Source organism: Agelaius tricolor, unplaced genomic scaffold, assembly GCF_023055355.1.
Source record: "Agelaius tricolor isolate 1412-34295 unplaced genomic scaffold, bAgeTri1.0.p SCAF_7, whole genome shotgun sequence".
NCBI lineage: Eukaryota > Metazoa > Chordata > Aves > Passeriformes > Icteridae > Agelaius > Agelaius tricolor.
The window spans coordinates 15,130,902-15,158,441 of record NW_027269267.1 but is presented as its reverse complement, the minus strand read 5'-3'; the positions used below and the strand labels follow the sequence as shown (position 1 = coordinate 15,158,441).

Below are 27,540 nucleotides of genomic sequence, written 5' to 3'. Positions count from 1 at the left end.
TCTTCTCTACTATAAATTATTCATTATTTCAAATGCATTTGCTGGGTCTTCATGTACTTCACCATAAATCTTTATCCAACATAGTTAAAAGACTCTTTCTAGTAATTTATTTCATATTATGTATGAAATGCAGTAATTCTCTCAGCCCAGTCATGTTGATTACTTTGGTGGAAAGGAAAGATGAGATGTAATTGCCCATTGCTTAGGATGACCTCATGAAGACACTGTTGATTTATGGCAGCTTTTCAGAAGTCAATCAGCACATCACAATTTCCTGCTTGAAATGCAGTCATTAGAGCTAAAGGTAATGTCAAAGTCATTGGGATGTGAGAAATCACAAGGACTGAGAATTTTACTGTTGTATTGAATTAATTGTTCAGTCAGTTTTCTGTTCAGAAAAAATTGACAGCTATATGTATATCAGCAAAATTACCCAAAACATAAAATTCTGTCCTTAACTGATGATCCTTAACAGTACACTGCAGGTGATGGTTGAACAATTATTTATGCACATATGAATCAAGGATTATTTAGAAGGGTAGTTGAAGAGCACTTCACTTGGTGAAACCTGGCACAATCCTAAAAGTTGTATGTTCATATACTGTTTGGGGGCATGCAGAAATATGAACTCATCTCATTCCTTGGTGACCATGTGATCTTACATTTCAGAAAAAAAAAAAAAAAAGAGTTGTGCCATTACATTTCTTTAATTGTGTTTTTCCTCTACAGTGCATTCAAAGCCTGCCATCCTAAGATCAAAAGTTTTTATTTTGCTGCTGAACATCTAGATGATATGAACAGGTAAGGAAATCTAGCAAAGTTCAAGGACCCACTCCTTAAATGTGAATTTTCTTGAAGCTACTAATAACACAGGTATAATAAATTACTTGTTAGTATAAAAACATAAGTTTAATTGCTGAGAAAATAGGTGCAGGGAAACGTTGTTTCTGACTGGCTTCATATGTTAATTATTTGATTCAAAAATATTACCTCTTTTTTGACACAAAGGTTTGAAATCTTTAGAAACATGCTTCTATGTTTCTAAAAAGAAATAAATACAGTGTGTGAAACAACATCCAAACACAATTTCAGAATTCCAGGTTTCTGGTTTTGGTTGTGTGGCACCTGCAAAGGTGAGGTATCTCCAACTTTGCTTCCTTTCATACTCCCAAACACATGAGGCTTCCTCTGGGAGTCCTTCTGTTTCTTGTCCTGAAGGGAGTAAGAAGTTGGAGAAAGATTTAAAGCAGTTGCTGGTTTTTTATGCCAGTCTTGAAAAAGGAGTGGAAGTTACAATGAATTTTGCAGATTCTCTCTACTTTGATGAATTTTGAAGTGAAACTTTGGTTGTTTTGGATTTGATAGGGAAAATTTCAGCATTTCAAAAAGAACAATGACTTAAGTCTTTAGTTCTTTGACTCCTAAATTGTATTGTATCTGTTCTTGGCCACTTGTGCAATTTTTCAGAAAAATGATTGAGACTTCAGCACAAAATAAACACAATTCGTCTTAATTCATTTGAATGGTAAATTAGAACATGAATCCCATGTTTATTCAAATATTAGGGGGTTTATTTCATTTATTTTCACAATATCAACTGAAATTAGTTCAAAATAATATGCCATTTTCATCAAATGACAGACAACACAAACAAAAATCTATTATTGCAACCTGAGAATTGTTCTATCTTAGATACTGTCTGTTGATATCCTCACTGACCAGAGCTGTTTTCAAAACAGAGGAAAAAGGAGATAAAACTGAATCAGTAAAACTTAGCAAGTTCTATAATCATGGTTCTAGTACACATCTATAATCATCATCTAGTACACACTCTTCTGTGTGTACTAGATTCAACTACCTGGCAGAGCACCTTCAGGATACTGCCAGTTCATTGCTGATAATATTTGGGTGGAAAGGCATGCTGATACTACCCTGTGCCTGCTTTCCTTTAGAAATATCTGTCAACATTTTTTCAGAAGTTTGTGCATGACTGAGGCTCACTTCAAAAGTCTCTTCACAGTTAGGAAACGTAAAACCTTTTTATTGGTTTGGGAAATTTTAAGCTTGCATTTCCTTGATAATTCTGTCCAGCCAGTCACTCAAAAAGCAGTTTGTTGTGCAGCAAACAGAATAATGGCTTGGTCTGTATTCAACATATGCTGAACCACAGCAGTAGCTGAATCATTTCTGTCAGCAGGTCCTCACTCAGTATGACAAGGCACCTTCTTTTTGAGGATAGAAATTTATATATTTTTTCAGTAATCAGAAAACAGCAGCAAATGTGCAGCAGTATTTTAAAAATATATTGCACAGTGTAAAACCCAGGAATTAAAATATTTTTATTTTCTCACCACAAATAGTCTTTTTACCATATTTTGAAACTAGTGCATATTAATTCCTTTAGAATGAGCTTGACAAAGTTTCGATCTGGGTTATAAACATGTAAATTCAAACTCGGTCAAGGTCTGTGGAATTACTTGAAATTCTTACGTTTGAGTTGCCATTAGAGTCTCACCAAAGATTTTTATTTTTTCACTTTGTTTAATGTTTTAGAAAAATTATTTCACTTTCACAAATATTCAGTTAACTCAATAGATGGAAAAAAATTTACTGAAAAATAGTCTTTCAAATGCAGGGATAATAAAATGCTTCCTGTCTAAAAGTATTTTGAAGCCTAGATGAAGTAAAATACGGAATGAAATTATGAAGTTAAATTAGTTCTCTTTTGATCATTTTATGTTCTTTTTTTGTCAAATTTCTGACATAAATTCTAGTTGTGTATCAGGCAGTCATTTCAGTTTTGTTTATACTTGAAGCAGAAGAAATGACAGTAGAAAACTGCTAATATATAGAATTACTGAAAGTTCAAAATGGTTCAATTCCTTCATCTCTTGTATAAAATGATTCAGTTGTTTATATTAAAAAAATGTTTGCCTAAAAGCTATGAAGTTTTTGTTTGTGTGTATCTACTCACATAAAATGAGTATTTTAATCTCAGGTATTTCTGTCACTATTCCAATTTTCTTACTACTTTTATGACTGTGCCACACCATGGTGCCGGTAAGGAGTCTGGAGAGCTATAATCACTGAATTTTGTTGCTGTGGCATCTGAAGTCCCTTTAGTCCATATGGTCACACCAGCAAAATGTTCTTTTTACCTGTTAGCATGCTTTTTCCTCTGTGAGAAGAGGACAGAATATCCTTTATAGATGCATAGTACTTTTTTCTAGTGTAAATGTATAGTCATGGAAACATGTTGCTTGGAAATTCATTGTTATTCTCTTCACTCTGGTTAAACTGCATTCAGGTATTCATAGATACTCTAAGGTATCCAAATTCCCATACAGCACCCTGCTTTGACTAAAAGTATTGCATCTACCTGAATGTGAGATAAGATAGAGAATTGTTTCTTACTAGTCTGTGAGAGGGAGAGTACTATGCATCCTTCCTTACAGAAATTGCAGGTCTGCGGAGAGTCAGGGGGTTTTAATCCAGTTCTATGTGTCATAAAACTGTTTTAATTAAATACTGACAAGAAATGAATGTTCTGTTCTTATAAAGAAAAAAAAAAGGAAACCTGAATGACTGCTGCAGTTACCAGTGACACTGTATTTATTGTCATACCTAGAAAACAGACCTTAGAATTCTCACAAGAAAATTGAAGCTGCATTTGCTGTAAAGAAGCAATATGTTCTTGGCCTCTTGCCCTCCAAAGGTTACAGTGCCTACCAGGACACACACACTGAAGGGAAGAAAGATAGAAATCCTCCCATGGCCTATTAATATGCATATAAAGAAACATTTGTGTAGCTGTACGATTGGAACTTTTGTCCCCAGTGCATTGTAACCCAGGCATGCATTATTCCTCTTCCATTCTACAGGAGATCAGTGTGTTTCCTCTTTGATACAAGTCCAGTGTGTTGGATTTCTCATACAAGTCTGACTTGAACAAACCAGAACCCTGGCCATGCTTTATTAAAATAATACTAATTCCCTAACCCTATCTGAGGAACCTTTAGCAGCCACATATCAGAAACTATGCAGAAGAAGTCAATACCATTCCTATAGTTTCCAGACTGGCAAACTGCTCAAAAGCTGTAGTTGTTCACAGTGTACAACCACATCAGGGGTTACAACCACCTTCTGGTTCACCCCACAGCCACTGCAGGTCATAGTGCACGCCTCAACACAGATCATGACCTGCAGAAATTCATTAAAGGTGAAGTCAGTCTAGTGTCTCTCTCAAGAGTGAGAGAATGCTACACATTTCCTGGGCTCTCATTAGATTTTATTTTTCAGGAAATAATGCTTTTCTGCAAACAGTCATCTGTCATCTCTGTAAGCAGCATCAATTGACTGACAGTTGAGTGTTCATTAATTTAATTGGTTACCTCAATAATAAGCAAACTTACCAGGAAATGCTATCTCATGTTTAAGACTGAATGAAGGACAGGAGAACCTTTATAGCTCTATTGTCTAATGCTTTGTGGTCAGCACCCCTACCCAGTGGGGATGATAGGTGGCTGTTCCCTGCTGGCAGTACAGGTGAGGGTGATAAACCAGGGGTTGAACTGGGAATGTGAAATTCTGAAGAGGTGAGAGGCAAGCAAAGCACCATCCCCACTGTCTGCCATGCCATTTGACAGAGCACATGCTTGTCATCTTATGCTGCTTAATCCTTAGGGCACAGTCTCAGCCTTTGTGTTCCCTCTGCAGCACGGGGCTGGAGTGCTTTGGGTGAGGTCCCTGACTCTGTGCCTCTGATTTGAGCTGTCAGAGCTGGCTCAGCTGGCAGCTGAGCTTTATTCCCCAAAGGAGGTCTTCACATATCAAAAATGTGAGCCTAAAATATGGCTTTTCTTTTGGCTTTGAAGGTGTAACATCATTGTCTGAGATGAGGTTTGTTGGATTTCTCTTCCTGCGTGCTGCTTGTTTTTACAACTGTATGGCACTTCCTAACAATTACAACTCAAATTCTAAGTGTCCTCTTCAGCTGCCCTCTACTTCTGGCAGAAATTTTGATTGTGTGGTAACATGAAATATTCTGCAATCACTTTAGGAGCAAATCCCTAGCTTTCTTCCCAATGTACAATGATTTATGCATTATTAATATGGTTTACAGATCAAAAATGTGGTCACTGTTTGACCAAACACAGTGGCAGTCACTGCAAAGTGTCCCTTCCCCCATGCCAGGGGGGTTTGTAACTAGAAGATTAAGATCCTTCCAGCCTGAAGCATTCTCTAGTTCTCTGACTCCATGATGATAGGAGTTAATTTCTAGGAAAGCAATTGTATTTAATGATTTGATGCTTGCTCTGCACTGCAATGTCTCGAAGGCAGGCATGCAGGAGACATTACAAAGGTATGTCCTCTGCTGAGACAAACATCCTGTTTCTGTGCATGCAGTATGCAAACAAAACCCATCAGGCACAGGTTTCTGACATGGGGGTTTCCCTTTCCTGAAGAAAACCCAAACCTGACTGGAGTTGTCTTTCTGTATACCCTAGCAGTTAAATTGCAAGCCAGTAGGTTGGCAAACCAGGCCTGTCAAATTCTGACTATGGGATGACTGGAGCAAGTAATTCCAGGTTTACCATGGACTGGACAACACAGGAGATTGCCATGGTGGTTTAAAGCCTCGTTGATGAAGGACCTGATTCAGTGTAAGCATTTGGCTGATGAATACACTGAGAGCCCCATGGGGGAAGAGCACAGGTTGAAACTGCCCTGCTACAGACAGTTCAGTGTATGCTTGGCAATGACAGCCCTACTAGAAGAGAGCAGCAATAGCTCATTTGCTTTTTGATTGGGTTTTTTGGTTGTTTTTTTGTGTGTTTGGGTGCTGGGGTTTTTTGTATAGTTTTGTTTGGGGTTGTTTTTTTTTAATTTGTGCAATTTATGGAAGCACTTTTTCAAGGCTAAATTGGGATTAAAGCCTTAGATGTGAATTGCATTGAAGCAACTATCTTTCTCCCTGCATTTCTCTGACACAAACACAAAAGTGAATTCTAATATGCCTCCTTCTCTTTGTGCATGGCACTGTGGGTAAGCTCTAAAACATAATGGCATGATTAAACCACAATGTCTGTTTGGGAGTGACCCTTTTCTTTTTACTGCAATTTTCTGCTCTGTTCCTCTGCTAAGTTGCCAATTCAGGCCTTAAAATATTGCTTAAATCTCTGAAAAGTGGTATTTGTTCTTAAGAAATCAGAACAGCAGGAGTATTTGTGTGATGGCATATCTGTGAGCCGCAGACTTAACAACTCTTTGGTTATCTCTAAATCCTTTATTTTACAGATGTTTGACATCATACATGGTTTTCCATTTGAAATAAAATCCTTGCTGTGAAAACAGTTTGTTCAACAGCAAAATCATAGATCTTTGGAGACTCCCTGAGTAAAAGTATCAAAGAGAACAGCTGTCTGATATGAAAAATAACATTGTCCTTAATCTCCTTCAGATGCTTCTTGGTTTGTTTTTGCTAGAAATGCATGCAAAAATTAATAGGCTGGATGGGTATCACTGTTTTTTTTAATATTATTTCAGATGGCTCAACAGAATTAACATGCTTGCTGCTGGCTATGCAGAAAGAGAGAGGATCAAACAAGAGCAAGGTAATATGTTGTTATTTTGTTTTCTTCTGTCAGCTCTTATCACAAGTTCATCTGTTCTCTTTTCCCTGCTGTGTATCAAGCCTCATTCTCGTCATCCGAAAGCAAATCACATATGGGTATTGCTGTTATTGCTTTAGAGAATTCCTTCTCTGACAGGAGTTCTGACTAATTCCTTCAGCCTCTGATCTGCAGACACTTCTGAGATTATTTCTGAGAAGGCTGCAAAAGATAGCTAAAAGAGCAGATATACTGCCAGTAAGCTCCACTATATGGTACCAAGGAATCTGTCTCCCTTATCAGAAGAAACTTAAGAATCTGGAGGCTAAAAAAAGTATTTGAAACATTGCATTTGTGTTTGAATTCACAGAGGGCAGGAGTGCATGAAATTGGTCTTGGGAACAAAACCATTTTTCTAAAGCCTGTTGAGATAATTGGATTTACTCTGAGCACTTTAATTTTAAGGCCACTTAAATTTTGTGATTCCTACTGGTTTTACTGTATTGCAGTGTGTTGCTACAGCCCTGTTGGTATTTCACTTGGAGTTGTTGGCTTACAACATTTTACATGTTTATTTTTTATGCCTAATATTTATTGGGTCAAAAAACCAGCATATATAAAATAATGTGTTGACTTTCTTTGAACTGTTGCAGTAGAAATTGTAATTGCAGACAGAAAAAAGAAAGAGTCAGTCCAATTGTGTTGTGGAGGCTGTTTCTTAGAATTGCCAGTGACATGGATCCACAGAAGGGTTCCTATCTAAGTATCTGCTTTGGCAAGCAGATAGCTTTTGAATTCATGCTCTTTTTAACATATGTACCCAGCAGCAAGCACCAGAAAATTGCAGTGGTAGTGATGATCCAGAGTTTATCCAGATGTCTGTCTGCCTGCTTCCCACTCAGTCAAAACCTCAGTTTTTAATTCTGTGGTTCTTAAGCCTTCATCAGAAAGATTTTGGATTTTGAGCCAAAAAACTCATGTCATTTTTGCCACCAGGCCCTGTATTCCCACAGCCCAGGGTAGCAGCACCATGCTCACTGTTCTTCAGTCATGTTCTCAGTGCCTTACCAGACCTGGAAATCAGTTTGGGAACCATATTTCCTAAGCAGCACTACAGTAACCTGTTAGAAAGAGCCTGTGTACCATCTGTTGTCACTGCTTGAAGAGGCTGTGAACAAACTCTGAATCTCAGAGTCTTTGAGGAAATCCTCTGTTTTGGCATTCAAAGCCAAATTACAATTTCTATTGACAGCAGGTTGGCACTAGAATTACAATGCCATGTGGGACAGTAAGTGAAAAGGTGTATGTTATGCTAATGCTGTCCAAGTGCACAATTACACATGATACACCTTTCAAAATCCAGATGGACGTGGAGAAATATTTTTGCTACTAAGAAATCACTGAGTAATAAAATAGCAGATGATCCAGATAGACATGAGATGATGTGCATTCAGGCCTCATGTAGCTTATTATTAAAATGTCTCCCTATTGAAGATAATCAGTGAATCCCCACTGACTATGCAAATTATATCCTAGGCACTGACAGAGTTCTTTATTACCACTCTAACACTATTCACTCATGTTGATTTGTTGCAGGCAGGTAGGTAGAACTGTACCCTCTTTGTGTGGCTTAGTTGTGTTTCGTGTGGGAGGCAGTATCACATTGTCCCCTCGCTGCCCTACACTGTTCTAATGCCTCTGGTGATTTTCCTTGGCTCCCAGCACAAGGGCTGTTACACAGCCTCAATAGTGCCCCTAATTAGCAAAGTTAGCAAAGTAAAACCTCTCTATCACTTCAAGCATTTTTGCAATTATAGAAACTGTGAAGCTGGAATTTTCTATATTCAGTGACTGTACCAATTGTCATCTGCATATTTGATTTGACAAAAGCTCTTTTCTTTCTGCGCCGTTCAGCCCTTTGCAGCAAAGCTTTATAATACCTCTGAAACAATTCAACAGGAGTTGTCAAATCTGTCTCAATTAAGAGTTGAATGGTTCTGAATGTAAAGTTCATAAATATATTTCAAGAGCTTCAGAGATGCACGAATCATCGAATTGTGGGTGTACTGCTGAATAAAATGTTACATTCTGTACAGAACAGTTTTATAAAAATGCCTTCAACTTTTCATATGAAATACAATGCATGTTAGCAATACATCAAGGGACTTCCTTGGTTGGAAAAGTTATATGCTTTCCAGTCACATAAATCAGAGGGAAAAAATCCCTAGTTTATATAAATAGAGTATATTTATTCAGGAAATGGCAGATCAGTGTTGGTTTATATATAATATATTCAGTCTGTTAGTCATTGAGAAAACTTTCCAGATATGCCTGATGCATAGAGCTTGTCCATCACTGAATTGGACAAATCTACAGAGAGAGATACAGCAACTGTTTCATAGCATCATACATGTTTTAGATGGACTCTAATGAGTCAGTTGCCAAAAGCAGAGCATTTATAAAAATTGGTGGGAGGCCATTTTCGTACATTTTATCTGAAAATTGACCCCTGTTACTGCAGAAATTTTCAAGACAAGCTATAGGCTGCCAACAGAATTCCCTGTCTGAGATAAGGTGTGCAAAAGCGTCATCCTGCAGTTGTTCTCTTGTATGTGGATTTGACAGCAAGAACACCTTCGTATTTTTAGCCAAAATTGGAACCTGCACTGAGACTGCTAAATTTTGCTTTCAGAATAAACAGTTGAGCTCCAAGTCTGCAGAAATGTCACAGAGCAATGCAGTTCTGACAGGTCTCTCACCACACAGCACACCATTATGCTTTGCTGCAATAGGAACAAACATGCCTACCTGCCAATATTTTCAGCTGTTTTAAGTTGCTGGAAACAAGTTTTCTTAAAAGTAGGATTTATTTAGAAAAAGAGTTTTCACTGATTTAGTCTTTCATTCACCAGAAAATAATTATTTGCAGATGTCTAGAGACATAACTGTTAGGATTTTTTTTTTATTTTGTAGTCATAAAAGCTTTATTTATGCAACTTATCTATTATACTGTTTAAAGAGAATGTCTCAGCTGTAAGCTTGCAGGAAGCAAATGAAAAGGCTTGGAGTAAAAACAGAATTGCTATTGTGTGGAAAAATTGAATAGATAAATAAGGCTGTCCCCACCAATACTGAAATCTAAAAAAATAAAAAGCTATAGAGACTCCTGTTCAAGGTGATGTCATTTAAAGGTAAGTTTATGCTTTAAGTCTTGAATAAGATTAAATATGGTAGATCACTGATCATACAATACAGTAATCATAAGAAAAAATCATTAAAGACAAAATTACATGTGGTGCCAGCTCGGATTTTTAGTTTAGATCATTTGTGAAGCAGCAATCAGTCTTTTTCTCCTTATCTATCAAAGAGAGGGTAGTAATGATGCACTTTGTTGAACACTTGAGGTGAAGTGAAAATTGCCTGTGGTTAATCTGTGAGCAGTCTGAGCTATAGTGTCCTGTCATACAATGATTTACCCAAATACTGGAAGGTGATACAGTCAGAAACAAAGTGACAACCAAAATGTTTGCATAAGTCTTACAATGTGCAAAAATGTTAAGAGTTGTCTGTCTTGAACTGAGTCAGCAGTTAACTAGGGTTTTTTTGCAGGAAATATTAAGATTCAGTGTCCTTTTAGTTAGATGCTGTTCTACTTCAAAAAAATATTTGTAACATAATAAATTCCCATGTAGTATATTCTTCCCCTTTGAAATAAGCTTGTCCAAGACTTGATTTCCTGAAAAAATGAAATATTTTAATTAAGCTTTAAACTTAACCCACTAAATCTATGTCCTTTATGCTTTCTCATCCTTCTTTTTGAATTCTCTTCTTAAATGTCATTGTCATATTTTTCCTTACTGTATCACCTTTATGTTCTTGCATGGACAACAGGGCAGCAGCTGTTTTATGAAGCAGATATATGACATAAAGTTATTCTGTCTTGCCTTAAATACCACTGTTTGTTATTAGAAATTGAATTGAAAAACTTGTCTAACTGGTAGAATATAATGGAGAAAATGGGTAGAAAAATAGCACTGATTATTCATGGGTGCAATAACTCCTACCTGTTTGATTTTCCAGTTGGTTAAATACATTTGTTGATGTTATTTGCAGTCAACAAGACTTTAGCAAAGCTATGTTTTTAATAATTTCTGCTCAAAAAATATTTCAGTATTTTTCAGCCAATAAGTGTCCAATTGTAATTATTCTTGTGTCTGTATAAATATTTGAAAGTCTGATACATGTATTAAGAGTATTCTGTATGCCTGTTGCATTTATAAGGTGTGCACAAGAGTTAAATTTGTGGCTCATTTTCACATTGTTGTCCAACAGCTCTGTAATGGGACATTAGGTTTATTATACCCCATAATGTTTAGAATTTTCCCTCTTTAGATTAAGACAATTCCAAGTTGCAGAAGCTAACACTTGACAGCATCAGCATTCTGATATTTCACTGCCAACAATACCAAAGGAGGAATTTCATGTTGCTTTTGTGAAAAAGCATCAAAATGTGCTGGCAGTTTTTGACCTGATTCCTGTGTGACTTGCAGATTACTGGAGCGAGAGTGACAAGGAGGAGGCTGACACTCCATCGACGCCGAAGCAGGACAGCCCCCCGCCCCCGTACGACACCTACCCACGGCCACCCTCGGTGAGTCACCTGCAGCTGTCCCTGGAATGTGTGCCCAAAGGGCCACCTCGGCCTGCCCTGCTGCCCAGGAGCACAGTCATGCCCCCAGGATGGAGCTCGACCATGAGGCTTTTTTAGTCAATGCTTGACTGAAGGCGTTGGTTAAGCAACACACATTGCAGACTTCAATGGCCATCGTTGCTGTTTCCACTGGTTTGTAGAGAACGGGGATTTATAATCCCACTTGCTGTACTAAATAGATTAAGTTACAGAAGTCTTTCTTCTTGTTCATTCATGATGGACAGCTACTCATCCATGCAATCCCTCACCACCCTCTTATCAACTTTCTGAGAAAATGTTATTACCTCAGAAACAACACAGACTCTTCTCTAAGGCTCCAGCAGTCGTGCTGTGAAGCATTACAGTAACAAATTACACTTGAATTTCCAGAGAAATGCCAGCATAAAAATGTTCTGTCTTGTATTGCAAACAGCAATACCAGGTGTTCTCTTATTGTGAAAAAGTAGGTTTCTCTTATAGAGAAATTTAAATTAAAAAAAAGGGGGATTTCTTTTTTCTTGAAGCAGTTGTTGACATAAAACTATATTATAGACTTCTAACTTAGTCTCCACTGAAAATTCTAACTTTCATCTCTGCATACTTAGTGTTAACTAATGCACCTTATTTGGATATGGTTTTTGGAATGAACAGTGGGGAAATACAGGGGAAAGAGCATTCATGATGTTTAATTTGAAGGCAGTAGTTTTATCTTACAAAATTATAGACCTTTGAATGACAGTACTGAAGTACTGCAAGCATGATTCCAAAGAAAGGCAAAATAGGATAACAGGCATTTGGATAGCATTTTTAAGGTTTTGAATTAATCAGGTACATCTCTTCTATGCCTTCCATAGTGCCATAATTTGCAGTTTTCTGCAAATTTTCATGGCTTATTTTATGGATTAAGTGACATAGTAAAGATACTTACTATGAATAACTATTAGTATTTGACCTACAGGCGTGACATACAGACACGGATATGCATTAAAATTAGGATCAGGACAGATTAATTAGGTACATTTGTGACTTATTAATGAACTGGGTGCCATGGCTGAGAATGAGAAGTAGCAGGTTATTATTAGCAGCAGCTCTCGGAGTGCATTGATCTGAAGGCTGCTCCTTGCTGATGTTGCAGATGAGCTGCACAAGCCCCTACGTGGAGCCCAAGCACAGCCGCCTGTCGTCCACGGAGACGTCCCAGTCGCAGTCGTCGCACGAGGAGTTCCGCCCGGAGGTGGCCGGCAGCGCCACCGAGTCCCCGGTGCGCAAGACGGCGAGCCAGCGGCGCTCCTGGCAGGACCTCATCGAGACGCCGCTCACCAGCTCGGGACTGCACTACCTGCAGACGCTGCCCCTGGAGGACTCGGTGTTCTCCGAGGTGGCCGTGGTGTCCCCCGAGCACCGGCGGCAGTCCACCTTGCCCACCCAGAAGTGCCACCTGCAAGATCACTACGGCCCCTTCCCCCTGGTGGAGGGTGAGCGGATGCAAGCACTGAACGGGAACGGGGGAAAGCCCCGGAGCTTCACCCTGCCTCGGGATAGCGGCTTCAACCACTGCTGCCAGAGCCTCTCGGTCGGTGCTGCCGACCAGCACGAAGAAGCACAGCAGAAGGAGGTGGAGGAGGAGGAGGAAGGCAAAGCAGCAGAAGAAAACCAGGAAGATAAAAGTAAGTATGGGATATTTCTGTGGCTTTTCAAGTGTCCTGTTTGTGTAATGTAGAGGTTGTATTTCCTTTTCCCTATCAAATATCCCCAACAGTCTTTCAACATCCCCCATGTTTTACCAGGTCCCTCTTGTTGCACACCTCTTTGGTCTGCCTTATGTATGAGGCCTAATAACCAGAGTGCTGCATGACCTCTCAAACACCAGACATTTCCCTGTAGGCTGGTCACCAGTCACCTTCTTCTAGTAATCCTTAGCTTAAATGGATTTTGCTTCCATGCTTTTCTTCATGTTTACACTTGCACAGTATCCTCCTCCAATGACACACATGTGTTTAAGGGATATACTTGGTAAGATTTCCAGCCAACCCCATCTGAGCTGTAAAAACCTCTTGGTAAATCCGGGAGTGCAGAGTCAGGCTGTGATTGTGCAGTATCCAGGCAGGCAGGTCACAAGACATCCCAAAATCTGTAAGAAGTTTAAAAAGAGAAGGTATTTTTCCCAGTTCCTCTCATTGCAATTTATAAGGAAAGAAATTAAAAAAGCATTTCAAACAAAAAAAAAGTAGAGAACAACTGTGACCAGCGAGGCTTAAAAAAAAATCATAATGCTGAGTAACTGTCAGTCACCTGGCACATAAACTCCATAGATATTAGTGCTATTTATCAAACATAATCCAAATAACCAGGGATTAGAGCAGGTCCCTGCCCCTCCTGAACATGTAAACACATTTTTGTGTCTGTTTCATGCTCTGTCCTTCACTGTCATTTGTGGAGCTTCTCAGCATGTGCTGCTAGCAACGTTGAGTCCCCACCCAGCGTGTAGGGTCAGTTGTTGAAGCCTGCACTCATGATTTGTGGGGTTGCACTGCAATTAAGTTATCTGAAGAGGAAAAGAAGGCAGGATAGTCCTTGAAGCTCTCCAAGGGTCTCTGCTAACTGTTCCTTCAATTCAACTTTTTCACTGCAGTAAAGAAGTACAAAAATGGTTAAGAGAGAGGAAAGGGTAATGAAGGTTTTGTATGATTAACTATCTACCTAAGTTGATTCATTAAAGTTACCACCTTTGTTGAGCATTAAAATTCACGTGGATGTTATTTGGTGTACTTGGGAGAGATCAAAAGTTTTCCATGGTCCTTATGCTTTACGCATTACCTTCTAAACATCTCCAATTCTTTACTTTCTTCTGCTGCTTTGAGAAAACAATGGTTTCTTTTGCAGATATTAAATTTGATGCCATTAAAAGTTGAAAAAGGCACTATTTCAATTGTGTTCATGCATGACACTTTGCAAAAAACTGATACATTTATTAGAGTAGTATTAGATTTTTACTGACTGTGAAATGAAACTGTCTAATTAACAGGGTTAAATTTCATCAACCATTCAGCACATTTTGTCCTATTTTTGGCCTTCAGATTTGGTTTTCAAATGGGATTTTACTGATAGAAACATAAGAAAAAATTTTTAAAGTCCTTACTGAAAATGGAAAGGGTCAAGGAGACTTTCCACTGGCTTTGCTGTGCTGTTTGTGCACTACTTACAGATACCATTGCAAGGTCTAAGGGCTTTTTTAGGTGTTTTAAATCTCAATTTCAATGCCTTTGTGTACCTGGTTGTAGAATTTTATAACATGCTAATTACTAGTAAAAGGCTAGTGCTTGATTTAATGGACTGGGGCTTTTCTCCATCCTTCTACACTAATTTCCAGAAAAGGAGAACAAAGGTGTAATTTTTGAAGTGGTCTCCCTGTATACACGTGGTTATATTTTTTATTTGATTGAGGAGGTTTCATTGGTTGAGGCTTTAACAGGAGATTATATCTGAGACACTGATGACCAGCTAGACAGGTAAAGTGCTCATGATGAGCTGTTGACCTTGAAATTATAAAACCAGAAGTAAAATACTGTCTTGTCTGTTGAAAAGTTTAAGTGTTGAATTGCTTGTTGCTATGACTGCAGTGTTCTGTTTGCAACGCTGACTTTTTCCAGTGCCCTTAGCAGTAAAAGGCAGGAGGATTTCCTGCAAGTGGTGTTCCTAAGTGCAAAATCCAGTTTCTGAGTTGAGAGGTTTGCTTACATCTGCTAAGTCACTACCTTGTGTGTGCTACCTCACTGCCTCCTTCACTTCCATTGCTCTGGGAAAATGAAACATTGCAACTGGCTGGAGAAAGGAATTCCTCTCTCTTTCAGAAATGTTTTGACCTCACGTTGAATGTTCCCTCATGTGGTATCAGAATCTTTTAAATATATTTATTTGCCTTACACGTTTGTGATCCTGACAGAGTTCTGGGCTCTTGGATGATGATGTGTGTTCTTGTGTGTACTTGTGTGTGTTTTAAAGCTTAATCATTCCTATTGCTTTTTGTGCTAGACAAGAATGCAGCTCCTTTGCTGTTGTCAGATGTCATTGCCAAAAGTTTGTTTTCTCAGCTTTCTGTTGTTACATTCTCACTTTTAGAACCACTTGAATTTGTATTAAATAGTAAAATGCAGTCCTGTTTCTTCCAACTTCTCTTGCAGAATTGTTTTCAAATAACTGCACCACAAACTAGGAGCTCCACACTTTTTTCAGATGCTGTCCCTAGCTGCTATAATTTAACATATTTCTGTTGATTTTGTACTAAAGTTACACTGATTTGCAACAATTAAAGACCTTCTCTCAGACAGTCGCCACTTAATGTCTTAAATAGATGCTTCAAGACTTTACTGACCCTGCAAATAGTTCTGTGTATCAACTCTTCTATAATGCGTAGATATATATGGCAAATTGAAAATATGGGTTGTCCTTTCCTGTGTTTATCTGTCAGGACCTAACTTTGTTGTGTGTTCAGGTGCTTATTTTTGTCCTGTTACATCACATTAACATTGCACTGCTAATCCTTAATGGATTGTTTTATTTCCCAAATGACTTTTGTGTAAATCATTTAGATGTTCTTTGTAATCAAAGAGGATTCTCTTGTGGGATATTTGGGCTTTTCCATGTGTTTGTTCCTGATTATGTAAGTGGCAAACCACGTTCAGACCTGCAGCACCAAGCATTCCCCTTGCTGTGCTGTTCAGAGGCAGCCTGAACACAGAGATCAGGTTGGAGGTTGTGGCACAGTGTTTGCATGTCTGTGATTCAGTTGTGAAGGAAAAGTTGGGCCTTTTCAGGTGTGTTTTCTGCTAGTGGCAGGTAACAGAAGGAGACAGCAGTGTATCATGACACTGTCATCCTCTTCCCCTCTGGCTCCACCTCTGTCTACACTCTGTGTTTTGACAGATTCTGCTGCTTAATGCAAAGAACACTTCTAGAGAGACTACGTCCAGGTTTTGTCCCAGGAAAGCTTGTTTCAGTTTTTTCTATATTTTTTTAAATTATCTTTGGTGGTGGTTCCTTCATATTCAAAGACTTTTCTGGTTTGTGCATTGCTAGGGTTTCACATCTAAAAGAAGTACATAACTAGCTCTCTGCAGGGTGTAGCTAGCTGTTGATCCTGCAAGCCAACTAAGTCAACTTAGGTGCAGAAAAATCTGCACCTTTTTTGCATACTCCCTGAAAAAGTCTTTGGAGAACAGCCGTGTCTGGGGGAGTCTCAGGTGCTGTCATCTGCCCAGAGAGTGCTGGGACAGGGGCTCTGCTGCTGCCTCCAGGTGCTGCAGGACTGGCTGGGGTAATACTGGCACACTTCGCAGGGAACTCACACCTGGGACCTGCAGCAGTGTGCAAGGGAGTTTTCCACTGTGCTGGCTCCGTACAAATTTATTCAGGGAACATGGACAGAAAAGCACTGATGCCTGTGTTTGAGTCTGAAAAGGGATTTGCAGCAGGAAGAAATCACTTAGATTGTCTTTGCAGTGTTAAATTTCCCCATTTCCTTCTGTGTTGTTTCTTGCCTCTTTGTGCTGCAAGTTTTCAGTCCTTTTTCTGCACTCTTAATGCTATTGTTTTTCCTGACATGTGTTTAAGGACTTTTTTGCTGCTACCCCATCATCGTAATTTCAGATAATACCTTCTGTATAGCATGGGCAACTGTAACAAAGTCTTACATAAATTCTGACAAATTACTGGCTGCCCTTCTGGGGCAATTAATGGCTGAGAGCTTCTTGTTTGCTGCTGCACTGGTTTCACCCTCCAGAGTGTTTACAAGATGCTACAATCTCCCTCCTGTGACTTCTGTCACTTTTGAAAGATTTCACAGTGTTTCTGAAGGCTGGGCAAACTCACAGATGATCCCTGGCATTTTGCTTCATCACCATAAGCTCTTGTGCAGGTTTGCAACATCTCCTGGCATCCCATGCTTGGTCCCGCACAGTCTTGTGAATGCTGCCCCAGAGGAACACAATAGCCTCATGCTCCAGTCTCTGAACTCTGCCTTTTGACCCTGAACTTCTGAAAACACTGTCAAAGGCCAGAGCAGGAGCTAATGTTGCCATTTTGCAGCTCTGAGAGATGTCCAGTCCCTGTGAAGGGTTTCAGGAAAGCTCTCCTTTATGTCAGGGAGGGCTGCTCACTGAAAGAGGTACCAAATGACTGTGCTGAGGTACCAAGCCTGAGAGTTTTCTTCTTTTTTTTTCCTAGTAAAAAACTACAAACCAGCCAGAGAATAAGGGAAACTGAGAACAATTTCTCCCATGTTGCAACTTCCCAGTTGCAGAAATTAAATTCAAGGTGGCAGTGCTTTCACAAAATAGGACAGAGGAGCTAAGGACTCCCATGAGTGGCAGCAAGTATCATGCACTGTGCCCAAGAAGGTGTATCCATGGGACATCCTAGGCAGCATTTCCTTTCAAGAATGAGTTATTGCCAGTGAAAAATATACTCTGAATAAGGTCAGGTATTTCAAATTCTAAAATACAGGTCTAGGGAGGCTTCCCTCTTTGTAATGAGGAGGCTGTAATGCATGGTGCAAATGGTATGTCTCAGAAGGATCAATGTTTGCTAATGAAACACTGTGTTATGAAATGGTGCCCTGTGTACACTTCTAGGCTTTGCTTCTCTGCATTTTAGGTAGAGTGTCTTCACTTTGGCAGGTTTTGGGCAACAGTGAAATGTGGGAGTCAAGATGAATAACACATGAAGCCTGGATTGCACACACTGGAGTTGATGAGGATGTGTGGCTGAATTTAATAGGGCAGTTTGCTTTTCTGACAGCCTCTTTCCATTTTAGAGAGGACATCATTAGTGGTGTCCTGTTGTCTGACCACCTAATTTTATCCTCACTGAGAGGCAAGGGAGGAAGCATTAAAGTACTGTATCTTCCCCTCTGGAATTAATGCCCAGGAGGGTCTTAAATAAACAGAGCTATGAGAAATTGAGGCAATGTTTCATATTAGCAGTATTCCATATGAAACTGGTGAATAGCACAAAGTGCAGCACCTTCTGGGACACTGAGGGTGTTACTCTAACTTACTGTATCCTCTATCAGTCCTGTACAACCAAGAGCATTTGCCAAGCTGGAGGTTGGGGGTTTTTTTGCCTGACATCCTCCTGGGCAACACAGCCCATGCATGCTCAGACACTGGGGTAGGTTAATGAAATGTCTGCTTTTTCTGAGCTTTGTTTTTGTGATCTAATTTTTCATTCCTAATTCCCATTTGAACCTTCCTGTGGCACCTGACTGGGCATTTGCACTCCTGTGGGCTGAGGACCATCAGTGTTTTATGCCTTGTCTACTTGTCCCATTGCCTCCAAGGCACTGTTTCTGCTGTTAACTGAGATTGAGCTTACCTTAAAGTGCTGCCTAATTATGTTCAAAAATATGACTACCCTAGATAAACAACTTGGAGTAGATATGTTAATTTCTGAGCATGTTCTTTAATTAAAATTTAAAATTTAAAAAATAATGCTTTTTTAATTCTCATATGCAAAAGCAACTCCACTGCAGAAGTGAGTTTGTATTCTAAACAAAAATGATGGGATACAAAACCTCTATATTCTGATTTTAAATTTCAGTTCAAGGGGAAAAAATTGCCTGCAGTGTTTGAAAGCCAAGTATTGAATCATTTACTGAGTAGCAGTTCAGAAAGCAATATGGGCTGTCAACAAAAATAATAATAGTTTTAATGTTATGCTTGTTAGTGTTTATACATATAGATGCATTTTGCCCACAAATATTTTGTTGCCACATTTAAAATTTTATTTGATTTCTGCTGCCCATGCTGCTAAAAATACAAAGGAGAGATGAATTCCTACTTTTCTTTTGGTTTTAATAGCTTTGGGTGTCATTGTCAATAAAGGTCATCTGCTTTTGCCTGGAATATATGGATTAAATTGTCTTTTTATATGCAAAAGAAGTTCACAAGAGAATTTTTTACATGGCCATTCTTCCAAATTGCTTTCTTGCTAGGTTTCCTCAATTCTAAGTTACTAAGTTAGAGACTGTCAATGGAGCTATGCTGCTCCCTACCAGAGACCCCTTTGGGTTGGGTGGTGAAACAAGGAATCTGTACATGAAAGAATATATTTCTGGTGGGCCTTTTTTATCTTCTGCATTCATTCTCTTGCCAGATGTTGTGTAACCAGTCTGTTTTACTTTAATTTTTCCACTTCATGGTGTCAGCAATCTCTGTCTCTGCTGCTGCCCTGTCTGGGTCTGGCTGCAGAGATGCTCTCCTTGGGAAAGGTAAAACTCATAAATGGTAAAACACTTCACAAGCAGCAGAGGGAGGACAGTCCAAGTCCTCTAGGGCTCTCTGTTTACCCCACTGCTGTTTCATCAGTTTGTTGCCCTGAAAAGTTTTGGTAGCAATATTAAAAATGCCTTTTTTGTGCTTGCTGCTTCCACTCCCTCAATTGTTAATGTGCTTCCAATCTTTCAATTCTGAAGCTATAGTCAAATTTTCTAAGTGAAGATACTTAGATTTTTTTGAAATTATTTTGTGGATGAAAAGGAAAATCCAACTTTATTTTTTCATTAACCCATAATTTTCCAGTGAAAAGAGGGTTTTCCTGTCCTAAGATTTAAACTTACATTCCTTTTGGTTTCAAGCATGAAAAGCATGCATTTTTAAAATCATTTATATGAAACTTCTCACTGAAACCTACTGAAAATTGTTATAAAGACATTCTTAGATTTGACTACTGCAATTTAATTGCAATTTTTCCATGACAAAGCCATTTCTCACTGGGATTTTTGCAGAACTGGCATAGTTCCTCTTTGAGATACAGGAGGGATTTGGCCTAATCTGAAGGTTTCTAAATGCAAAGGAAACAGAAATCTACAATAAAAAAGTTAGCTACCTATCATTTACATAAGAATGTTCTTTTGAAATATATAGTTTTAAATTTTCAAAGCTAAAAAAAGATGAAACCCTTTCTATAATAAATGGCAATTAAGTCAGAAGATGATGGCATAGGGGGACTAGGGGGAACAGAGGAGTACTAAAATCTTACCAGAATGTATTCATTGCATCTCCAGGTGGTACCATCTGTTGTGTGTGCCTCTCATGTTCTTTCAAGGCAATCATTGAAACAAGGATGAACTTGAGTCAGTAGTGCTTGGAAGGACATGAGAGGGACATGGTTTTATTAAACTACTACCATGCTGAATATCTGGAGGGTCACCATGTAAAGATGCATTGTTGTTTAATTAATGTTCATCATGGGAAGCGGGATAGGCTATTAAAGACTTCAGTGCAAACAGTCAGCATCCTGCCAACATTTTTTTTGTTGGACAGAGGACTCTAGAAAAGCCACATTTGTTATGAAGCAGTTGATTTTAAGCTATTTTTTAAAAAGAAGTCCTCAGAATTTTTGGATTTAAGATGAATATTTTCATGGAGGTCTATGCAATCAATGTTGTAGGACGATTTTTTGTGAATTGTGATTTTTTGTGAATTGTCCTATCATGCTAGCTTGGCCTCCTGGCTGCCTTTCCTTGCAGTCACTAGCTGCTGGTCCAGAGGGTCACAGATCTTGTCTCTAACCTGCCAGCCCTATGCAACTTCTTGGATACCCCTGGACAGCTAAAATGGCACTAGATGCTTATTTTTTGGCCTCTTAATCTCCTTACTGGTTTCCCAAACCTTTCCAGTGCAGGAGGGCAGTGTATACAGGTTTAAATCTTGGTCCCTGCATAGACCCTGGTGAAGCTGTAAGTGTGATGTGGGTGTCTCAGAGCCAGGGAGCTGGAAATTATTTGGAAGATTATCCATTGTAGCTCTGCCATCTAGAGCTGGAGCTGCCATACCTTCCAAATCTTAAACACCCCTGGTGGTGGGCATTCTTCATTCCCTCCAGACAGTGCTTTTCCTCTTTGCTGTTTTGGGAAGGAATAATTTTATTTTTTCCTGCTAATGGGTATTGAGTTGTTCCCTCTGCAATTTAAGCCCAGCATTTCCATTCCCTTATGGCACAGAAAACAGACTGCTCCATTACAGCAGCTCTTCTTCCAAGCTGAAAGGTTGTTGTGAAGGTTAGTTTGGCTTTTCCCATAGTTAGTGTTTGCTAGGCCTCTGACTGCTCTTGCTGAGCTTCCCTGGGTTTTCCAGGCTGACTCCCATCCCTTCTGCCATGGCAGTGTCCAAGCTGGGTGCAGCACATCTGGCTGAGACCAGGGAGCTTGCTCTGCCCTGGCTGTTTTATGCTCTGTACTGTGATAAGCATCTGTTTGGCAACCATACTGTACTTCATATTTCACTTGGGGCTGTACAGTGTCCCAGATGGTTTTCTGCTTAATGCTTGTTTTTCTAATTGTAGTTGTTGTGATTTTTTTCTGGGCCTCTTACCTATCCACATTAACTAGCTCATGTTAATAAAAGCCTCAGCTGAATAAAATGTCAAATTAATTGGGCTAAAACCAACCAACAAATAGATATGACATTTTGTAAAACTAATAGTCTGACTAGGTAAAAAAAAAACAAAAACAAAGCAAAACAAAAAAAAAAAAAACCCAAAAACAAAACCTGGTGTTTGCCAGGCTCTGTGTCTGTTAGCACAGCATTTACCATATTGTTATATAAAACTTGGCAAAGGATTTCATCCCTCCAGATCATACCAGCTCTGAGACTGTCCTCCAGCAGTCTAGGAGATGTTTCCTCACACTTTGGTGCCTGTGGATTTTAATAAGTTTATTCTCTTGCACTGTTCAGGCTGTTGGTGCCATCTGGGGCAGTTTCTGGATGCAGAGCAGCCTCGGGGGAACCCCACATAGGGCAGCTCCTCCCTTTAACAGTGAACCTCTGGTGTCTCCTCCATCTGGGCTTGACTTTGCTACCAGAGGACACCTTGGATAGGGAAGGTTTAGGTATTAGGTGGCTAATATTGTTTACTTCTGAGAGCTGAACTTCTAGAAGGAAAATATGGTTCCCTGTGTCACTGACCTTCTGCATCTAAATATCCAAGGAAGAAATTACCTGGTGATGAGTGGGGAGCAGAAGGCTCCTTCTTGTACTTGGGATTCCATCCATCCCTCAAAAGTGTTTAATGCTCAGAGTTTATGGTAGCCATGTGTGTTCAATTTGTAAGATCTTCTGTTAAGAATTAAGAATTAATTCAATATTTCCAGTTCTTTTGAAACAAATGTGATAACACAGTATTAACAAACAAACAAAAAAAAAAAGCCCTGTAATCAGGAAATTTTGCAGTTTTTATTCATTACTATTAAAATAGGTTCCTACCTTTATTTTTAAAACATGTAGTTCAAAAACAAGAAGTTCAAAAAATATTTTTTGTCTCCTTTTGTGCCTCAAATTTGCAAATTTTGAAATCTGTTGGATAGTTAACAGTCCAGCGTCCTTGTACCAGTGTGGTGCTGTTAGATACCATGATTTTATGAACAAAACATGAAAAAAGTGCTGTGCAGGATCTTACTGTATTTACATGAAGAAAATTACTGCATTTTAAGCAAGATTTTTTGCTTTCTGGCTTCACTTTTTGAGTACTGCTGGCACAAAGTAATACCAGCTCATTATCTCTTCTCTTCTGGATTCCAGAGGGATAAACTTCAGGCTTTTGGAATATAAAATATCACCACTGATTTCTTTAAAAGTATTTGAGTTGTTATCACCATCAGAGAAAGGGGAGAGAGGCTGCCAAAAAACTTCAGTTTAAACCATCTTTCAACCAGTTTTTGAAACGTTCGTTTAATCATGAGATGATTTACAAGCCTCAAGGAGGAAGCAAAATTAAGGGAACCTCACTTAGAAGATTTCTCCTGGTTTTAAATTCAGGAATGGACAGAGATCAGGCAGTGGCAAGGGCAGGAAGTTTACTCTCATCTCTTTACCCAGCACTGCTAATGAGAGTAGGGAAACTCAGCTGGGGATCCTTGTGCTTTTAGTTCCAGATTTTGAGTGAGGAGGGATGGCTTGGGGAGGCTCCAGGAACAGCTCCTGCCGTGGTACCCAGGGGCTTGGCAATGCCAGAATCCCCTGCTAGAGGGGCTTCCTACATGTGCAAAGTGGTCTTCAAGGAGTACTTGAGAGATGGTGACTATGAGACACAATTAGAAAGTGTTTTCCTGTAGTAAAAGTAGTAAAATCTGGTTTAGAATTCACATAACAGTATTTCAATAGCTTCTACACTTGCCATTAAAGTGAGATTTTTTTGCCGTACTAATGTGCACACTTGAAAGCCAATCTAAAAATCATACTAAATCTATAAAAGGCTTGAAACTGATTATTCTGAGAGTTCTTGTTCTTTCCTCCCTGCTAGAATATGTCCTGCCATTTATTTTAAACTTCTAGTTAAAAAAGAAAAATTATTCTTAAGACATTTTCTTCTTGTTTTTTTCATTAAGCTAAGTATATGTACATAATTTTACAGCAAAACATTTATATTTCTAACTTTATTGTAATGGCTTTAAAGACAACTGGAGTTGCTGGTTTCTGTTTCTTTAGAAGACAGAAGAGAGACGTTTTAGTTATTTACTTCTGACTGTGTAAAGAGCCTGGGGAAAATTCCATTTAAATTTTATACTTCAAAGTAAAACTATCCAAGACTGAATTACTAATTTTTTTACATTGTTCTGCTTACCTTCTCCATTGTCACTGTATGATGTAGGTATTTAATGTCCTGTTTCTTAATGTATCCTTAACAGTTTCATGTGATTATTTTAGGGGCTAGAAATACTTATTAATGGACTAGACTAATTTAACCATACAAAAATTTTTTTATACCAAGACACTGAAAATTTAACAGGATTTATGAAATTGTGAGACTGTGGAATAAAAATAAAATTAATAAAAAAGACCCAACAAACACAAATGCACTTTAGACACTACTGCATTATGGATTAATAAATCAATAGTTTCCAAGTTCTCTGCTCACTTTGTGTTTTAACCTTGAGTTCACAAATTCTGCCAGCAGATAAGGATATCTTATAGTGGCTATCATGAATCTTAAGCATAAACAGGTTATCCTTGTATCTATGCAAACTGTAAGAAGTTGAGAAAATTCATTTTATGAAAGCCTTGCACAATTTGTAAAATATCTGTAAAATGTCTTCATTAGTAAAATAAGAGAAAAAAAAGATGTGTGTTAGCTTTCCTAGGAATATTTGTTTAATACTTGTTTACTCTTGGCTGAAAGTTTTGGTACAATTATTTCTGAACTATTGTTAGAAGGTGGAAGGAAGTGTGAGTGTTTTCTTAAAGTTAAAAAATTATTGCCTTGAGTACTCACAGTTTGGAAAAGGCTTTTACAGTTGATGCAACTCAGAACTATGTCAGCCACCTTCTTCTTGGCCTATCCCATCCCAAAATACAATTTTCCTAAGTTTGTGTATGTTGTGGCTAAATAAGACTATGGGATTTATAGGAAAGTATAAAAGTCTCTTGAAGTAAAAATTAGATTCTTCAGTTTTGAGACTAGAACTTGGATCTTTATGGATTTCATTATTCTTGAAATTTAGTGGAGGTTTAATGTGGAAGGATGAGGGCATGGTGGATGGCCATGAGCAGCCAGTACCCATGGCACCTGTAGTTTCTACTTGGAGGAAAACAGACATGGAGGAGTGAGATTTTATATCCTACATGGATTTGGCTTTGCTGCAAAGGCTGTCAGAAGGCTGTGTGCATTTTTCAGTACCACTGCTCCTTGAAATGATGGGGAGTAGGAGGTTGCTGAGAGTAACCCAAAGAACAAAGGAAAGCACACACCCCCAAGGTGGTGGAGGCTTAATTTACCCCTTTTCTTGAAAAAGAAAAGAAACAGTTTGTGCAGTCTGATCTGTAGTACTTCGGAATTGGAAACATCAGGGTGTAGCTGGGGAGGAGGTTGCAGAATTGAGTGGGGTGAGATGGAAGCAAAAAGTAGACTAGAAACAGGGCTTAAATCTGTAATGGTGAGGTAAGCTATGTAATGAGTTTAATTAAGTTGTGATTGGTTTTTGAAATGAAAATCCCATCAGCCTCTAATTCTCTGTGCCCCAAATGAGGATGATGGTATTATAAATCTTTTCCTAGTTAAAAAAAACTGTTTTAAAAGTATTTTGTTTCTACAGTGTCACACTTTTCTTACAGCATAACCTACTGTAAATGCACCTATGCTTCTTTAGCCTTTTTTTTAAAGATTTATGCAGCTTAGAATTTTGAGCCAAGGTGAGCCACCTGGATGGATTTTATGCTGGGGCCATGTTCTGTGCATTGATAATGCCAATGCATTGAAATACTTCTCAGTGCAAGTTGTCTTCCAAGGGGACATAACCTCATTATTTAGTTGAATAAATAAAAAAACCTCTGGCATAACCTCATTATTAAGTTGAAAACCCTGTAATATTAATGTCCATAATTAGGTGGGACAACAATTATTTTTGGCCCCTTAGCTCTTGTCTTCTGAAAATTCTAGCTGAGACTTTTTCTTCAGATGACTTTCTCAGTTGTGCTGTATGGAAATAGAGTAAATTTTTTAAAAGACAAATTCATGACGCTGTTTCTTTATTTTGTCCTTGTATGTTTTGCATTTCTCTAGTCTGATGTTGCTTATCTTTAGCAGTGTTGACCAAAAGTATACAGCCAAATCTTCATCTCTGGTCCTCCTGGGTTTTACTAACATCTCTAGCTCCTTCCAAGGCCAATGGTTGTGTCAGTTCCAGGTTGAGCAGGGGAGGTTGTTCTCTGCACTTAGACTTCTAACTGTGGATTTCCAGTTCTGAAATCCCCCCAAGGTTTCTGCACACACCTTCTAAGGGCTTGTTTTAAACATCTTCAGCTTGAGCTGAGTGCGCTCTTGCTGTATTTTATAGTTCACAAAGAAGTGTGTAAATTGTGGGTCACCAACATTTTTCATCACCAGCTGTTATGTTACCAGATACAGAACCAGAACAGAGCAATTCTTGCCTGCTCCTATCTTCTCTTTTTCATAGGAAACCTAAATATTCTTATTTTTCCATGGAGGTTTTGAATAGATCTGTCATACAATATACACTGAACTTTTTTGGTTACTCTGTAACTCCTTGGAGTTGCCCGATGCACTGATGGCAAGTCCTGACGTTACAGTGGAAAATTATTGCATTTACTGACACTAGATACATAAGTTCTTTAAGAGGGATGTCTACATTATTCTGAAAAAAAAATCCCTACAAAATTAAAAATTCACTGAGCCTTTTATTTTTACTGTTTATTCTTGCAATCTAACACATCCATTCTGCACAGCAGATGTGAGCTTAGCAAAAATTGTCTGAAACATTGGTTTGTCTAGTTCTATATCAGATATCAGACTCTGAGTTATTTGAATTTTAAAAAATCACCTGCAAGAACAAGTGCTTGTACCAAAGAGAGGTGAGCTCCCCATGCCTTGAACCATGCCTAAAAACATATTTCTAGGGAGAGTTAAAGATATCTTTCTTGTAACCCTTGATAGATCATTCTTCCACACAATAGTTTTATTGATTTTGAAATCAGGTGTACTTTGAGCTCTGTTATGTGGCAATAAGGAGTTGCACATTTTAACTCCAGGCTAGAGAGACAAGCATCTCTTCTAGTTAGTTTTAAACCTAGCACACAACCTTTCAGATGTTTCTGTTACTTGAAGAGGTAATTACCAGCCTTTTTTCTGCCTTTATGTCCTTAGATAACAGGCTTCTGTTCCATCCCCCTTGTTTATAGGAGAGGAGTCTTGATTAGCCCTAGACCATGCATTCCTTGCAGGAAAATCCTTTTGCACAACAATAATCCTGTCAGCCCTTCTCTGCCTTTTTCAGTACTGCTTTTTGAGGTGAGGTGTCACAAATTAGTCTCTTTTTTTTGTTGTTGTTGTTTCTGCTTTATCTACACTACTTCCTGTATTTATATGTAGGTAGAAGCCAAACCTCCCTACTTCTCTGGTTTTGTAGAAGCTGATTTGAAATTTTTAACAAGTGCAATCCAAGAAGAGAACTAAAGGAAGCTGTTTGGTATAAGATGTTTCTGCCTGATAGGGAAAAAAGAAAAAGGTTTGGTTTTGATGTTGGTAATGCATGAAAAAAGATGTGTGGTGCTTATTCATGTACAAGACTGCAGAGGAGAAGAAAGTAAAAAAGACAATGTAGCTTCTGAAGAGAATAGCAGAGGACAATAGCTGAGCAGCTTGAGAAGTGCATAGGAGGGAAGTTGCTGTTATGGGGTAAGAACAGAGCTCAGCTACATGATAGTCAGTGTTTTTCAGGCTGTAGAGATG

The 27,540-nt window shown here is 38.7% G+C and overlaps 1 protein-coding gene across 6 annotated transcripts in view; it reads left to right on the top strand.

The window, feature by feature from the left end:
- The window catches only part of CNKSR2 (connector enhancer of kinase suppressor of Ras 2), a 207,743-nt gene that overhangs the window by 154,075 nt on the left and 26,128 nt on the right, over positions 1–27,540 (top strand). For all 6 annotated transcript variants that reach the window (XM_071430403.1, XM_071430405.1, XM_071430402.1 and 3 more), the window contains 4 exons: positions 730–801; positions 6,547–6,614; positions 11,162–11,262; positions 12,437–12,968. In XM_071430403.1, the coding sequence (XP_071286504.1) occupies positions 730–801; positions 6,547–6,614; positions 11,162–11,262; positions 12,437–12,968 (773 nt within the window). The remainder of the gene's footprint in view (positions 1–729; positions 802–6,546; positions 6,615–11,161; positions 11,263–12,436; positions 12,969–27,540) is intronic.